We start from the raw sequence: 18,057 nt of genomic DNA, 5'->3' as shown, positions 1-18,057 counted from the left end.
CTGAACATCTATGGCCCTAATCTACATGACCCGGATTTTTATGTGCAGGTCACCTCCCTCCTCGATGGCTTGCCCCTTGTTCCTATCCTCTGGGAGGGTGACTTCAACACAATCTTTGATGTAGCTCTCGATAGATCTGGCTCCAAGCCCCGTCACCTCTCCAGGGCAGATTACGATGCACTATCATCCCTACCCCGTCTGGCCATGGTGGATGCATGGAGGTTCTTCTACCCGGATTCCCGCATCTACTCCTTCTACTCCTCAGTCCACGATTCCTATTCCCGCATTGGCAGATGGGTGATCTCCAACGAATTGGTTAAGAATGTTATACAGTTAATGATCCCTCCCAGAACCCTGTCTGACCATTCTCCAGTCACCGTTACCATCGGTTGGGGTCCTGATCCCGGCCGGACTCGCAACTGGAGGTTGAAACCCCTCTCCTTACTGGACCCGGAGTTCTGTTCCGAGCTCGAGCCGTCGATTGAAGAGTTCTTCGAGACTAATACGGGCTCGGTAACGTCTCAGGCCACTTTATGGGAGTCCTTTAAGGTTTATATTGGAGGGATTGCGTTGTCCAAGGAGAATGGGTTCCTTAAGTCGATCCAGAGAGCTCTTGCCGCTAGTGAATCTAGACTCTCGACCCTGGAAGCTACATGCTCACTTCACTCTACCCCGGGCAACCTGGCTGACATCGGGATGGAGTTGGACATGTTCCGATCCCTTGCGGATCGGAAACAAAGGTTTTTGGATAGTCCTGGCATGGCGAGGAGATACGGGGAGGGTGAGCGCCCCGGTCGATTTCTGGCGCGACTCATCCGTCACGAGACGGGGTCCCCACACATACTTGGAATTGAGAGGCCTGACGGCTCCATGGCTGTCTCTTCGCAAGACATCAACAGGGAATTTTTCACATTCTACGAAACCCTATATTCTAACTCAGATGAGGTGTCAGTGGCGGAGATCAACTCCTTTCTCGATGCCCTTCCTCCGTCAACCCTGTCTCCGGAGACCGCGGTTACCCTCGACTCCCCACTCACACTGGAGGAGCTGTCAGACGCTATTGACTCCTTATCCTCGGGGCGAGCCCCTGGCTCGGACAGTATCCCAGTCGAATTGTACAAGCATTTTAAGTCACAGCTGCTCCCTCACTTGCTGGCTCTTTGGGAGGACTCAGTGGAGGCCGGTGTATTCCCCCTTCACTCCGTGAGGCCACAATCACAGTACTACTTAAATCTGGTAAATCCCCTTCGCAATGTGGTTCATATCGCCCGCTCTCACTTATAAATTGTGATGTCAAAATATACGCCAAGGCTCTGGCGCTCCGGTTAGCTCCCTTCCTGCCATCTATCATCCATCCGGATCAGGCGGGTTTCATCCCAGGTCGCTCTACCTCCCTGAACCTGAGGCGTCTATTTAACATAATTAACAGAATCTGTCCCAAGACGCACGCAGTGGCTGTCACTCTTGACATGCAAAAGGCGTTTGACTCAGTTTCATGGAGGTATCTATGGCGGGTTCTCGAGAGTTGCAAATTCGGCCCCTCCTTTCTCTCCTGGGTCAGATTGCTTTACTCTACTCCTGTGGCCAGGGTCCGCACCGACGACCGTTGCTCCCCCCTCTTTGAGATCGCCAGGGGGACGAGACAGGGGTGCCCCTTCTCTCCCTTGATCTTCGCTATAGCAATAGAGCCCTTCACTGATATGCTCTGCCAATTCCACGCTCATAGAGGCCTCCGCACTGCGGGCCAGACGGACAGTGTCCCTATATGCGGATGACGCATTGTTGTTTGTGCGTTCTCCCTCCATCAACTTACCCCCAATACTGGAGGACATCATTCAGTTTGGTCGAATCTCGGGCCTTAAAGTGAATTGCTCGAAATCCACTCTTTTCCCACTCACGGATTGCACTCTCCCTCCTCCTGACACCCTCGGGTTCACATGGGCTCAATCCACATTTACCTATTTGGGGATAGGGGTAACGCGCCAGCAGGCACTGACCTTCCAGGAAAACTATCAGAAGTACCTCACACACCTGACGGCTAAGGTCCGGGTCTGGGACAAACTCCAGATTTCCCTGGCAGGCAGGATAGGGCTGTTGAAGATGGTGTTGCCCCAGTTGCTTTACAGGTTCACCAACGTACCCTTGTGGCCAGGGGGGGGGGGCTTCTTCCGTGATTTGACCCGTACTGTTAATTCCTTTCTTTGGCACTCGGGTGCGGTCCGCCTAAAAATCGATACCCTGTCTACCCCCATGTCTAACGGGGGCTTCGGTGCCCCTGACTTTCTTAAATACTGGCTGGTATCCCAAATCCAATATACTTCTTACTGGTTTAATACAACGGACCCTCCCCCGCATGTCCGACTTGAGAAGCTTGCGGTATGTGACCGGGACATCCGCTCCTTGGTGATACAACCCGCTCCCTTGGCACTGGACTCACAGAGCCCGGTCGCCTGCACATCCATCGCATTAGCGAAAATGTGGAAGCTGGCCGGAACTGCTTACGCCTTCCACGGCAACCTCCCTCTTTGGAATTTCCTCCCGGGGGTCCCGCGGGTTCCACCAGGCACAGTTCGTCGCTGGGCGGACGCAGGCTACGAGTTGTTACGTGATGTGTTTGACCAGGGTATATTTGTTGAATGGGTATATTTGTTGAATGGCCCGATGTCCCTTTGTCCTTGAGGAGCGGCCAGAGTGTATGGCTCCAATATACATCCCTCCGCAGGACCCTCAAGCGTAATTACCAAACGTTCCCCACGTTGCCACCGGACGACCCTGCCATTGAGGAGCCCACCTCCCCCGGGCCCACGAGGGGTAAAATTTCCAGGTTATATACTATGTTACAATCCAGATCTGTCCCAGACTTTGCCAAACTGAAGCGTGCTTGGGAGGCAGACCTTGGTGTTGAAATGTCGGATGAGCGCTGGGCACACCTATGCGAGCGCACACATCGAGTGTCCTTCAACTCCCGGTTTAAACTCATTCAGTTCAAAGTACTACATAGGTTTCACTACACCCCGATCAGACTACATCGCATGTCCAGTGATCACCCTGCCAGCTGCCCCAGATGCGGCCAGGACGATGCAGACTACATTCACATGATTTGGTCCTGCCCCCGCCTCTCACAGTTTTGGGAAGCAGTTTGCTCGACAGTGTCTGCTGTGCTCGACCATCCCATTGTTCCTTCCCCAGTGTTCTGCCTCTTTCATGACCTCCCAGGCCTCTCCCGTGATTCCAAAAAACTAGCTGGCCTCTGCCTGCTTCTCGCGGTGCGCTCCATCCTGCTCTGCTGGCTTCCCCCCTCACCTCCCACACACGCCCAATGGCTGAGAGCGGTCACGTGGGCCTTGGACTCTGAGGAAGCCTGGTCCCATATGCAACCCACCCACTCCAGGCCTAGGAATATCTGGCTCAGGTTCCGCTCTTACATGTCCGATCTTATCGGGACACCGGATGCATCCCCCCCACCCACCTCCCCCTACCAGCTTGGGTCCTCACCCCTATCATAGTCTTCTGTTGCCCTCCCCATGCTGTGACTGTGCCCATTGATTGTGTTATTATGTGTAACCTCTGCGCACCTACATTATGTACACTGTATTCATACTGTAATTGCCGGACGCTGTTCGCCTGTGTTTTGCTGCCACGCTGAATAATAAAAAGAACTTTTTTTTTAAAAAAACAGTCTTTTGAGAATGGTAGCTCAGTGGGTCAATAACCCTGCTGTAGAGATCATTGTGTAACATGTTAGTTCAAATACTGTTGATAGAGGAGTTAATGCGTCTGCATCAGAGGTGCGTGTTTAAGATGCAGGTAACATTCAATTGTAACCGAGCTAACAGCTTTTGACAAAAGGACTACTAAATGTTCAGTGATTCAGAATTCATCAGGTATGGTATACCTGTAATGTCTCAGATGTAGATCACGCACATCCCACAAGTTCTGCTATACTTGTAATGGCTCCGAACACACACACACACACACACACACACACACACCCCCCCCCTGGGCTGCTATACTTGTAATGGCTGAGAACAGACACATTCCATCAGGATTGCTATACCTGTAATGGCTCTAAAGTAGCACATCCCATGATGGCTGCTATATTTCTAATCGCTATAAATAAAAAAAACACATCTCATCTGGGCTCTTATACTTGTAATGGCATACAGTACTGGTAAAATATCTGCATTCAAGAAAGTGCTGCATCTGTTAGACAACCCTCTAACTCTATAATTCCCAGCCTAATGGCCAAAAGAAGGTTTGCACACATCTAAAAAAGGATGTTAAAGCTGTACTAGATTTGTAAGTGGAGAAGGCAGTTTTAGCTTTTTAAATATTTATTGGTGCAAAAAGGAGAGGAAGGGCAACTCTGAACTTAAGCAATACAGGAGAACAAAGCAGCGGATGGGGGATCAGAAAGAACAGAGAATGGATTTGACAATTTAAAACAGGAATTCAAGCAACAGGAAGAAAGGCCAATGAGCGACATAAAATGGCAACAAAGAAAGTGAACAGGGAAACGGAGGTTAAAAAAATAGGACACAAAGAAGAAATAGGAGTGAGGGATTGGAGTAGAGCAGAGGAGATGTGTAGAGACAGTAAAATAAGAAAACACAGATCAAAACAGACAGGGAGAGCTGGAAATAGAAAATAGAGACTATAGAAAGTCAAGCCAATAACATAAGAGGTAGTAAGAGGCAGAGCATCAGAAAGTGTGAGGCGGTGGAAACTGAGTAGCAAAGGGAAGGACACCTGAAGCAAAAACATGGAGTGTCTGTCAAACAGGTAGTACCAGGCACCAACAGTAGGTCCAAGAGGTAGAGAAGTGATGCTGGTAGAGCGAGGGACTTGATGTATGAGGTAATTAGCTGGCATCGGTAGTCCTTAACAGACCCTTAGTGTCCAAGTATAAGGAAGATTAATCTGGGCAATATGCATGGTATTTTTTTTTACACTAATGTTTTCGAACACAGTTTTAACTTTACACACAAACTAGTTGTAAGACACTTTTACTCTCTTGCGAAGGAGGAAACTCATTTTTACTCTCATGAAATTGGATTTAGTCTCCATTTTTTAAAAAAATTGAGAGTAGAATACTCATGCTAAAAAGCACTGGGCTTCAGAGAAATAAATTCTGTTCAGAGGCTTTTCTCCATGGCTTGCAATTACATCCATGTAGATAAAAAGAAGTGTTCCAATTTCTGTCAAGTAACCTGACCTTTGCATTGCCCTCTGCACTAAACTTGTGTGTAAATGAACACAGGAAAATAATAAAGCCGTGATTTTCATGTAAAAAAAAAAAAAAAAAAAAAGCCCTGGTACAAACCTTACCGGGAGGCCTGCCCCTTTTCCTTTTAGATGGGAGGGCATCATCTCGATTTTTTTTGGCTAGCATCTGACACCTCTTGTTGAAGAACCCGCAGGTTTGGGTATGCCACTCGTGGGAGGTATGCGCTTTTGATGATGTTTGAATTCTAACAGATGGCAGTGTTGGATGACATCTAGCAACCCACTTGTCCATTGATGCCACCTGTCTTTGCATAGCACATTACCCCCTCACTGGTGCGTTGCCAGGGCTGTCATTGTTGGGATTTTTGTCTACCCCTCTGTGAGGTAGTTGACCATCTTTAGTGCTGCGGCTGGTGGTAGTCGATGGAACGACTGGTAGTTCAGTAGCTGGTTCTGGAGTAACCTTTGGAGCCTCTTGTAGAGGACGATCAAACAACCTCCCGTGTAGTGAGGTTAGAGATCATGCAGCCTCGTAATCTGCTTTCATGGCTTTACCTATTTTGTCTCGCCTTCAATGGGCATGTCTATAACCTTGTGTCTAAAGTCTGCACATCGCAACCAGCCTCGTCTCCCAAGCACCACCCCATTACCTATCTGTCTGAAGCCTGATTCTGCGAGGTCCACTGTGAGGTTGATGCTGTGGTTAGAAGCTTCTTCGCCTGCATACAAGATAGTCACGGCTTCTTTCCATTGGTCGTCAGGTAGATGCTCCAGGATGGGAGCCAGTCTGCCACATTTTGCGATCATAGTGGGCCGCAATGACAAGGGAGTTGGCAGCTTTGACCGTCGCTGTCCTAATGTTAACCTTCTTTCCAAAGGTATCCGGTTTTCTCCATTCACTCTCTGGAGGGGTGGCATATTTTTGTTCTGAATGTATTTGTGCTTTTCAATTTGCTGCTGCAGAGACTACCGATTCTAGCAATAGGAGGCATTTTAGTGTAGTGTCTGGGGCCATGTATTTTTTAATCCATTTTACCCTTTATTGCTGGGTCTGTAAACGGGTGCTTTAGGGCATGTAGCCCTTCCTACCAAACGTGGTCCAGAATAGGTATGGAGAACATGGCTTTGCAACGCTTTCCCCATGTGGATGAAAAGAAAAAAAAACAGCCCTTTTCTTCTGCCGGGGTCAACCCGAATTCTTGACAGGCCTTAGACAGCATGGAGCGAAAAGCCCCGTCTGGTGGCAATAGCTGTGCAGAGCTGCCTTGTGGATCTGGCTGATCCATATCCCAGGTATTATCACCATGTTGCCATTGTGTTGAGTCAGTATCCCTAGGGTCAGTGTCTGGGTCAGTCAACTCGCCTTATTCTTGGTCACCTTGCAGTGGACTTGCTCTGCGTGGAGGTCTAGGCAGAGATGGCAACCTATGTGGTGTGCGAGGCCGCTTTGCTCACTCCTGGGGGTGGGATTCCCACCCTTTACTAGTTTGTGGAGGGGATGGTCTTTGCCCCTGTAGTGCCGACAACACTTCCAGCGACAGCAGCGATTGCATGGTTATTAAGGGGTATACTGATGGTACCCTTACAGACTCCCAAAGGAGCTGTGGAGGGTCCCCCTTGCCCCGCCTGAGAGCGAGGGGCCTGCTGTAGCCCTGGAGCACTTCCTCCACCCCTCCCTTGCCCCCTGTGGGAGACTGGGGACGCTGCCTTGATATGGTGGGTGGACCACAACACAGTTTTCCGAGTCAGCGTTCACTGGAGTTAGCGATTGGCGCCTCAAAATCCAACGTGATGTTGTGTAAGAGGATTTCTTCTGGCATGACTGGAGTATGTGATGGGTGATAACCTATTGGGTTGTAAGGAGCACCCCATAGGTCTATCATTTGAGGATCTATGGCTTCTTCTAGAGATGGAAACTGGTGGATGAGGCCATGTTTGCAGAACCTGGTGTTATAGCTTGCATAGGGTCATCAGTCAGGGTTGCAGATTGCACTGTGGACGGAATCGTTTTGCTTGGAATGGTTTGAGCAAGCAGTCAAGCCTTCCCCCCCCCCCCAAATGACAATCGTTTTTGACTGTCATAGACGAGCGCTCCATCAACGATTCGTGTTATGACAATAACGAGTGCGTCTCCTTACTGTAAGAAACAGACAACGATGACCAGTGTTTTGTCGACAAGCTCTCTGCAGACGATGATTGGTTCTTGTGTTTATCCCTCGTCGGCGAGCTGGATTTCAACAGCGTCATTGACAGGCCCATTGGCTGACTGGAGCCCTTGCTAGACGGACGATCCGACGACCGACCTCTGCACGTAACCGCTGGGAGTGCCTTTTTCATCGCCGATTGGGCAGTCTACAGGCGCATTTCTAGGCCTGTCATCGCCTCAGTCTCAACTGCCCCCCCCCTACCCTCGGACAACGTGGCACTGGACTGCAAGCTCTTTGGGCCAACTGGTGCCTTTTGTCAGGGGGACTGAGACAGATTGACTTTATGGCACTGTCCCGTCGTCGACTTTGCCCCTTGCTTTGGTTTATTGGAGAGCTCACCTTCTTGGGATGCTTTCGCCTGTGTTCTGTTCCTTTTGTCAGGCCCTTCTTCTGACCTGGACCTGTGGCAAGATGGGGGACGCTTTCCAGTGATGTTTTAGATGCAACACTCCTTGTGGAACCTGCTTCCGAGGCAGCATAGGTACCTGCGTTTAGCCAGAAGATAAGGCATCGCTTTCTGTCCTTGAGGGTTTTCTGCAAAAAGTCCTGGCAAATTTCACAGTCCTCCGATGAACGATTGGGGTACAGGCAGTATATGAAGTCCAGGTGCCTGTACCCCTGGTAGACGTTCTTTAGGCCACAAGTCCCACAGGCATTAAGGTTTGGAACGTTAGCGTTTCCATCTTTGTCATGGTCGTTTATTTAAGGTAAAACCCTACATTATCCAGCTATTTTGAGGAATTAGGGTAATTTTCTAAGTTGAAAGAACTTCTCTCTAGGAGAGATGGACACAAGGAAGAAGCAAATACGATGCTTAAAATCTGAGGGGAAGCTGCTGGGGCGGAGCTATACACTCGATGTCCCATTGGTAGGGACCAAAAGCACCCACAACGACATGGGTATGACACTTAAGGTGCCAAAATGTGTACTTCATGAAATACATAATAGGTAACCAGGGATTCCCAGCCTGACAGGGAATATGCACAGCATGTGAATCTGTCGACACAGGGTGTGCCAGTAATACTATCCCTAGTGTGATGTCCACTGTACCCATGATCCCTCACATGTCTAGGACCCTCAGATTGTATTTTTTCTGACATGCGGTAGCATGATTAGCACGAGTACAGATAATCCAAGCAGATAGATAGGACTACAAGCATCCATGCGCCTTCTCTCAGAGGGGAGGAAGGGTGGGTCGCATGTGAATCTAAGCAGATACAAGCATCAGAAATACAATTACGGTGATTAATGCATCTCTTCTGAGGCTTGTGGAATCTGCTTAGATCACATGCTGTGCATAGATTAGCGAGCAGTGTTAGGAGGTGGGATGTGAGAAGGGTCATGAGCAAATAAATGTCTTAGAACCGCCTGTCCCACTTGAGTATCTGTCTTGGAATGGGTGTCAATGCAGTAGTGCTGAGTAAAAGTGTGAATAGAGCTCCAAGTAGCTGCTTTGCAAATGGTGTCAAGGGGTAAATTTGCAATGAAAGCCAGAGTGGCCCCAATGCCTCTTGTAGAGTGGGCTCTTGGCGTGAAAGGCAAAGTTTTTTCAGAAAGGGAGTAACACAGCTGGATACAGAGATGGCACCTTTAGAGACGCAATCCCCCTCTTTGCCTGTAGCTACGGAGACAAACAGTTGGTCTGTTTTCCTTAGCGGTCTGGTTTGGTTTACATAGTATAGGACCGCCCTACGCACATCTAGAGTGTGTAGTTTCACCTCAGCCGAGCTTTGTGGGTCTTGGAAGAAAGCCGGAAGCTCGATGGACTGGTTCACGTGGTATTTAGAAATAAACTTAGGTGAGAACCTAGGATGCGTACGTAAAACCAGTTTATCTTTATGAACTGTAAAGAAAGGATCCTGCACTGACAGAGCCTGAATTTCACTGACCCTTCTTATCGATGTAATAGCTACTAAGAAGGCTGTCTTATAAGTCAGGTGTTTGAGACCGCTTTTATGCATGGGCTCGAATGGGGGGCCCATGAGTTTAGCTAGCACCACGTTAAGATCCCATCCTGGTGGTGGGTTAGAAATCGGAGGGTGAAGTCTCTTTACTCCTTCCATGAAGGCTTTAACCACTGGTACCATTCCACCACGACACCTTGGAATGGGAGGTGGTGTATGCTGACAGAGCTGCCAGGTGTACCTTTAGTGAGTTAAAAACCAACCCTGCGTCCAGCAGGTGGAACATGTTTGTGACAATTGTGGAAGGAGTGCAATCAACAGGGTTGATTTGCTTATTCTGGCACCAGATAACAAATCTTCTCATTTGTCAAAGTAGCAGTGCCTCGTGTTTGGCTTCCTAGTCTCTTTTAGGATGTCCATACATCTCTGTGGCAAATTGAGATGTCCAAACTATGACCTCAGGAGCCATGCTGCCAGGTTCATTGAGTTGGGTTGAGGATGCACTTTCTGACCCTGGTGCTGGGACAGTAGGTTGTACCAGGCCGGGAGTTTGATGGGTTCGCACACTGCTTGTCTGGGGAGCAACCAGGACGAGTGTCATCGATTCTCTGTTCATCTTGTTGACCACCTTCCTGATGGTGTTGGTGGAAAAGCGTACGCAAACATCCCTGACCAGTTCATCCACAGGGCGTTCCCCTGGGAGTCTGGTTGGGGGAACCTGGATGCGAATCCCAGGAATGGTCTGTTTTCGCCTGTGGCGAATAGGTCTATAGTGGGGAAACCCCACTGAGAGAATAGATCTTCTACGATTCCTCTGTGTAGACACCATTCGTGTTCCTCTGGGAGGGGATCTCTGCTCAAAGCGTCCGCCAGAGAATTGCGATCCCCTGGAACATGTTGAGATGACAGGAAGATGTTCCGTCCGAGTGCCCATAGCCAAATTTTCTGGGCAAGCTTGGACAGATTTGGCGAACGAGTCCCTCCTTGCTTGTTCAGGTAAAACATGGCTGTAGTGCCGTCCGTCCGAATCTGCGCTGACAGGTTCAACAGGTAGGGCTCGAACGCTTGAAGCGCTCTGAATACTGCCAGAAGCTCTAGCAGGTTGATACGATTCCTGGCCACTGAGTGAGTGAGACTAGAGACCCTGAGCTGTGTGGTGGAGATGGTGATCTCCCCACCCCGACAGGCATGAGTCAGTAGTGACTACCGCCTGCATTTCGGGATCGTAAAAGGGTTTCCCCTTGGACAGATTCTCTCTTGTCCCCCAGTGAAGGCTTTGTACAAGTGTTGGCGAAACGACCACTAGCTCGTCCCACTGACCACTTGCCTGAGACTACTGTTTCGCCAACCATTCTTGCATGGGACTGACGCCATAATGCCCAGCAACCGCATCGCTTTGCGTACCGTTATCTGGCGACCGACCCGATATTGCGGAATTTGCAGCAGTATGTTCCGAATTCTTTCCTCTGATGGAAAGGCCAACCCCTCGTGTGCGTTTAGGACAGCTCCTAAGAACTGTTTGGAGGTGCTTGGCACCAGACTTGACTTTCTCGTTTATGGAGAAACCTAATTCAAAGAGGAGGTCGATTGTTCTTTGAATGTTTGTTCAGCAAATTACTGGGGTCTCCCCCGTGATGAGCCAGTCGTCCAGATAAGGGTACACTGGGATTGCCTCCCTGCGTAGGTGTGCCGCCGCCAGTACCTTGGTGAAAACCCTTGGAGCCGAGGCTATACCGAAGGGCAGCACCTTGAACTGGTAGTGCCGATTGTCCACCTTAAAGCGCAAGAATCTTCTGTGCGCTGGGAACATGGAAATATGAAAATAAGCATCTTTCATGTCCAATGTCGGCATGTAATCCCCCTTTTTTTTTGGAGGGGTTTATCTCTTGGAGAGTAGTCATGCGAAATTTTTGGGGCTTGACATACTTGTTTGCAGGCCTTAAGTCCAATACTGGGCGCATTGTCAAATCTTTTTTGGGCACAAGGAAGTAAGTTGAATAAATACCCTTCTTTACCTGGTGTCCCGGGACGAGTTCTATTGCGTCCTTTGCTATAAGATTGGCAATCTCTTCGAGGAGGATCTTCTGGTGGTCTAATGAGTGTACTCTTGGACGTGGCGGATGGTTTCGGGGACGCTCTAACAGTTCTATGCAGTATCCTGCAGACACTGTGGACAGCACCCATCTGTCTCATGTGATCCCTTCCCAAACTTGGGTGAAGTTGGTAATGCGTTCCCCTACTGGGGATGCTTGAGAAGGGACCCTGAACGGAACATCACTGTTTTGGTGGAGGCGTGCCGCCGCCTCTACTGGGGCTGCCTCTACCCTTACCACGTCCTCTTATTACCCCTGCCATAACTCTGGGTAGGCTGCTGGTTGTTGTTCCATGGTGTACCCTGCCCCTGGGAATAGTTTGTTCCTCTCTGGGAATTCCGTCCGCGTGGGCGACGAAAATTGCCATTCCCCCTTTGATTTGGGGGTTTGTTGGTTAATTGGCCTAGGGATTTGAGAGTCTCGTACTCATCCTTGGCATTTTTCAGGGCGTCCTCTACCGCCTTCCCAAACAGTGGATCTGTCTCCACCAGTTTGTCTATTAATGATGCTTGTGTTTCGTGTTTGAACCCAGATTGGCGTAACCAAGCATGTCTTTTGATAACAGTGCTTTCTGCTATCAATCTGCCGGCGTTATCCGCGGCACCAAAGGTTGCTTTTAAGATGCAACCGGGCACGGCTCTTCCCTCCGACGCAACCCGTGCCAATTGGCATTTTAAGGTTTCTGGGGCGGAGTCCGAGTGCAGCGACTTCCTCCCACTGGTGGCAGTTGTAACTCGCCAGTAGGGTAGTGGAGTTGGCGATCCTAGCCTGGTAGGCAGAAGTGGAGGAGGCTACTTTCCTACCCAAGCCATAAATCTTCTTGCTCTCCTTGTCGGGAGGCGCTTCAGACGATGACAGGGGTGTTCCCGCCCTCTTTCGTGTGTTCGTAACTACAAGGGTGTCCGGTTTCAGTTGCCCCCTTATGCACAGTGGGTCCGATTGGGCTGCCCTGAAAAGTTCCTCTATCCTGGGGTTTACCACCCTGGTGAGGTTGGGATTTACAAGGGAAGGGTCTAGCCTCCTTTGAATCGATTTAAGGATAGGGATGGCCTGGGCAACAGGTCTCCTTTCTCCCACTAATTCTTCGGCAAAGTTCCTCTCTTCCTGTGCTCCCTGGGTGTCAATGTGGAAGTGTTCTGCCGCTCTGGACAGAACTTCATTCAGGAGAGGTTGGTTGTCGACCGGGGAGTCGGTATCCGGGGGGTCTTTGTCTACTGGGGAATCTAACCTGTAGGTTTCTGGGTCGTCCTCTTCCTCCCCTTGGTCCTCATCCCCATAGTAGCCCGTCCCAGATTGGTCTCCCAATATGCCCAAATCAGGATCCTCAATAAAGGGTGGATCCTCATATTGAGAGTAGGGCTGTATACAGAAAGGGTCCGAAGACCGTGTTGGTGCTTCGGGACTTCTTACTTGGGGGTATCGGGTCTCTAGAACCAGAGGGTGAAGCCCTGTCGGGGGTATATGAGAGGAAATGTACAGGATTCTTGGCATAGAAGTCTGCCAAAGACGACATCCTAGACATAACTGTATGTCATCATTAGACCATTCCTTTGAGCTGGGAATGACTTTCCTGGGAGTTTCCCTGTCTTGTCCTGACTGGACCTATGTGTTTGTGCAGGGGTCTTTGAAATGACAGAGGACTGAGACTTGTCCGTCTGTTTTTGCCTGTCTGACTGCTTGAGGTGTGGAAGAATGTATAGAATGCTTCTTTAGTTGTTTTCCCCCTCCCAGTGGATGGAAGAGTGTTTACCCTGTTTATTCGGCCCTTCGAAGCCTTTCGACGTCTGGCGTTGAGGTTCAGGGGTAGTGTCCCTATCTCTAGAGTGTGGAGGTTGGGACTCGTGGACCGCCGTTAAACGGTCTGCTGACGCAGACTCCTGGAGTGCGGCCTGGGGATAGAGGTCGGCTTCGTCTTCCGACGATCGAACCTCCGTTACCTTAGGGAGCGAGGCACTCTTGGCAACAGTGGATGGCTGCCTGGAGTCATGTGGCTATCTAGATCGAGAACGCCCAGAGGACACAGATTCGGTAGACCGTTCTCCCTGTGCCTCTTTCCGAGAACTCGACGTGCGCGTCGAGTCTCGGTGGGACTTAGGTTTGATGGAAGTGGTGTGGGTCTCAGTGGGACTTAGGTTTGATGGAAGTGGTGTGGGTAGAGCTTGTGTCGCCGGGTGTTTTCCCCATAGCCGCCCTGCCGCACGACCTTCCGAGGTCGGGGGACTTGCGCTTGGCTGTCTCGACGCCAAAGCCCTCGTCTGACCTAAAGCATGGCGTCGCTGCCATCGCTGAAGGTGCCCTCCGCTGCCATGGTCTCTTGCGGCCTGGCGTGGTGGGCCCAACGCTTGATCGAACAGTCCTCTAGTGTTTTCGGTTTAAACCTACTACACGCTCTGCAGTTCGCCTCGGGGTGGTCCTTCAGCAAGCAGAGGTTGAACGTGGCGTATCCGTCAACCCAAGGGTCCTTGCGGTTGCATTTGGGGCAAAATTGGAAAGGGGTACCCTCCATACGCACCTTGTGGTAGCGGGCTAATGATTGTAGGAATATATATAGAAAATGTACCTATATATTAAAGAGTGTAGCGTATGTGCCACCCCCACTCTCCCTACTTGCAGGGCCGAGGCCAGAGGCCTTCCAAGGCCCGGGCCGAGGCCAGAGGCCTTCCGAGGCCCAAGTCCGTCGGGCAGCTGTGGTTGATTCCTTCGGTGGCTCAACGTTGGGGTGGAGAAAAGGGGAAATATTAAGATATTTTAGCAAAATTATGGCTAAGGCCAGGAACGCCACGGGATGCTTCCGACCAGTATGGCGGAAAAAAACAATCTGAGGGTCCTAGACGCGTGAGGGATCATGGGTACAGTGGACGTCACACTAGTGATAGTATTACTGGCACGCCCTGTGTCAACGCCCATTTTCGAGTTTCGGAAAACAAACTAACACTCGCAGCTTCCACTAGATGTCGGCCTATGCACAGCATGTTATCCAAGCAGATTCCACAAGCCTCAGAAATATATATATATTCTACAGAGGCATGTGTTGAATAAGGAATGCATTAATATGTCCCATTGCAAATTAGGATTATGAATGTGTTGCAGCAGAGAAAACCTTTATTGTGTAAAGCATAAACAGTGGAGTGTACAAGGTTTTTTAAAAAAGGCAAGTCATAGTAAGGCCATCTGAAAAGGAAAATCACATACCTTGGCTTCATAAAGGAGAGGCCCATGGAAACACAAAACACGCTCCCCTAAGAAACAAGAAATGACGGTTACTCAAGCTTTAAAAGTGAGACAACATGCATATATTGCATTGAGACACTAACATTTTGTTCATAGGAAAGGGGACTTGCCCGACTTTCCAGAGAAGCAATTACTGAAACACTAGATACCACAAACTCCATAACATTGCATTAACCGAAATCCTCCATGCAATTGTCTGCTCCAGTAAGTATTACTATCGGGGTATTTATTGAGAACAGACCTTCAGGAAGCAACAGCCAAATCAAAGGGGAATTACACAGAGGGAAGCAAATCACAAAGCAGTGGGGAGACACAAACGAGGAAGGGGAGGGCTATTTGGCAGCAATGCATATAACCAACCAGGGGAAGGAACAGAGGTGAGCAGATCACCCAGTCTCGGGTTAGGTGGGAAGTGAAGGGGGTGTGGATCTAGGATGTCATGGAGGAGCCATTGCTTGAAGAGGAGGGTCTGGAGCTCCTTTCTAAAATGAAAAAGCGAGGGGCAAGTCTGGTGTTGACAAAGAATTCCAAAGTATGGGACACAGACCGAGAAGGCCAGTCTCCTGGTTCTTGTACCAGTGAGTTTCTGCACATGTCCTAGCTTCTAGCAGATTAGAGGCCTTCTGAAATCTGAAGCTTCTCAGCAAAGTAGTTGGGAACTTGAGGGCGATGACTTTGTACATGATGAAGCATTGTTTGAAGGTAATACGTGCTTACAGCAGGAGCCAGCGATGAGATGAGCGTTGCAGTAACGTGGAAAAATGTGTATTCCTTTGAAGAGTGACTGCGGCATGTAGGACACATCTCAAGGTGCCAGGGTGGTTAGAGGAAGGCTTTGCAGGAAGGCACTGCCACCATCCAGGAGGGAGTGGGCCAAGGTTTCGAAAGCAAATTAAGTTGTTTCCTGGGATATAGGCCTTTATTTTCCACAGGAGGGCAAGTTGGTAAAAAGCATTTGGGTAATTCTCACTATCTGCTCCTTGAAGGAGAGAGGTTGGTCTATGTAGAACCCAAGGAACTTGGCACAGGTGGACAGCTGCGGTGTGAAACACTTGAGGATCTTGGCAGAGAGCCAGAACTGAATGGCAGGGTGTTCGTTGTAGTTGATAACCAGTCCAGTCAGTTGGTTTGAGGGGTTGAACCTTCAGCAACACACGGGACATCCAGGACCAGATCAATCAAGGCAGGCCTTGAGCGTCTTAATGGAGTTTAGAGGGCTGTGCGTGAACAGCATATTGGTGTACGTTGTATGGAGCCAAGATCAGTTTCATGTGAAGGTTGAAGTTAGAGGGTGAAGAGGGTAGATCCTTTCAGTAATCCACTTGTGATGTGTAGAGGTGGTGATCTGAAATAAATCTGTTAAGAGAAATTAGTGGCAGTTAGAAGAACTAGTTACTCTTACCTTGTAACGTTCTTTCGATGGGATGTTCCTCCGACGTATTCCTTATCTTAGATAGAAATCCTTCAGCTTTGCTGGCCTCGGAAAATTTTTTCGCCAGAGGGCGCTGCGCGTCGATGATCGCCGAGTCGATGACCCTCGACGGCCTCCGTGCCGACGTCGACGTCATCCTGCCTATAAAGGCCGCGCGCAGCGTCCGTTGCTCAGTTCCGTTTTGTAGTCCCCAGTAATGTTTTTGGATTAGACTAATCACCTTGAAGGAGCATAGGCTGCAAACCCACAGGAAGTCATACTGCGGGGATGGATGGGAGGGTCGATAAGGAATACGTCGGAGGAACATCCCATCGAAAGAACGTTACAAGGTAAGAGTAACTAGTTCTTCGAAGGGATTGTGTCCTCCGACGTATTCCTTATCTTAGATAGACTCCCATAGCAGTGGTATTGTGACTGGAGGCGGGAGTAATAAAAGTTATGTTACCCTTCCAGAATGGACAGAGTGTAACACAGCCTTGCCGAATCTAGTTTCTTGACTAGAGGAGGAATCCAGGCTATAGAATTTGGTAAATGTATGTGCGGACGACCATGTGGCAGCCGCACATATATCTCGAATTGGCACCCCTCTTTGAAGGGCTGAGGATGTTGCGATACCCCTGGTAGAATGAGCCCTTAGATTTTGAGGAGGCTCCTTTCCTGCCAATTTGTAGCACTCCAGAATGGCTAAAATAATCCATCTGGAGATGGTTTGTTTTGTTATTGGAAGGCCCAACTTATGTCCTGCATAACCTACAAAGAGTTGGTCTGCTTGTCTGATCTTAGCCAATCTGCTGATATAGAAGCTCAAGGCTCGCTTAGGGTCCAGCCTGTGCAGTCTCTCTTCCTCCTTCCCCGGATGAGGAGGAGGGTAGAAAGAAGGTAATATAATCTTCTGAGTGATGTGAAACTCCGAGACTACCTTCGGGAGGAAGTTAGGCTTCACCTGAAGAACAACTTTGTCCTTGTAAAAGATTGTATGTGGAGGTTTACACGATAAGGCTTGCAACTCGCTAACCCTTCTAGCAGATGTCAATGCTATTAGCAAAACAGTTTTGAGGGTGAGAAGCTTCAATGAACAAGAGTGTAGTGGTTCAAAAGGGGCACCCTTTAGGAAGTTTAAAATTAGGTTTAAATCCCATAAGGGAACTTGAAAAGGTTTCGGGGGATAAACATTAGTTAATCCTTTTAGGTATTGTATTACCAATGGAATTTTGAAGTATGAAGGCTCCTCTGCAGTGCGCTTAAAGATTGATAGCGCTGCGAGATAGCCCTTAATTGTGCCAACCTGTAGGCCTGAATTAGCCAGGTAAAGTAAGAATGACAACACCATAGGTGTACCACAAGAAAAGGGTTCAATATTCTTTTCTCTGCACCAGCTGCAAAATTTGTTCCAACGGCAGCGGTATAGAGTTTTAGTTGCCGGCCTTCTGGCCGAAAGCAACACCTCCATAACATCATCCGGAAGGTCCCAATCCTTGTACCTCAACCTTTCAGACACCAAGCGTGAAGGTTGAGGGTCTTGATGGCTGGATGGAGAACCTGACCTTCCTTCTGCGAGAGAAGATCCTCTCTGTATGGCAGTCGAATTGGAGGGCAGATGGACATGTCTAGAAGGTCCGGGTACCACGTTCTCCTGGCCCAATCCGGGGCAATTAGGATCATGGTCTTCCGAAACCTTCTCAACCTCCTGATCATTTGAGGAATGACAGGGACCGGAGGGAACGCGTACAGAAGTGGGAACTCCCAGTCCACTACGAACGCATCTCCTAGAGCTCCTCTCGGGGGAAATTCCCTTGAGCAAAATCTGTCGCACTTCCTGTTGATACTGGTGGCGAACAGATCCACTTGAGGGGTTCCCCAAAGGGCGAAGATCTCTTGAAGGACTTCCTGAGCTATCTCCCACTCGTGAGAGACTGTGCTCTGCCTGCTCAGAGCGTCCGCTGTCAAGTTCTTCTCTCCGGCTA

At 49.4% G+C, this 18,057-nt stretch overlaps 1 protein-coding gene across 3 annotated transcripts in view; it reads right to left on the bottom strand.

The window, feature by feature from the left end:
- The window catches only part of MORF4L1 (mortality factor 4 like 1), a 601,305-nt gene that overhangs the window by 516,353 nt on the left and 66,895 nt on the right, over window positions 1-18,057 (bottom strand). For all 3 annotated transcript variants that reach the window (XM_069624205.1, XM_069624206.1, XM_069624207.1), the window contains exon 2: window positions 14,623-14,669. In XM_069624205.1, coding sequence (XP_069480306.1) covers window positions 14,623-14,669 — 47 coding nt within the window. The remainder of the gene's footprint in view (window positions 1-14,622; window positions 14,670-18,057) is intronic.

Source organism: Ambystoma mexicanum, chromosome 11 (assembly GCF_040938575.1).
Source record: "Ambystoma mexicanum isolate Mex_15411 chromosome 11, UKY_AmexF1_1, whole genome shotgun sequence".
NCBI lineage: Eukaryota > Metazoa > Chordata > Amphibia > Caudata > Ambystomatidae > Ambystoma > Ambystoma mexicanum.
This window is presented reverse-complemented; position numbering and strand designations above follow the sequence as displayed.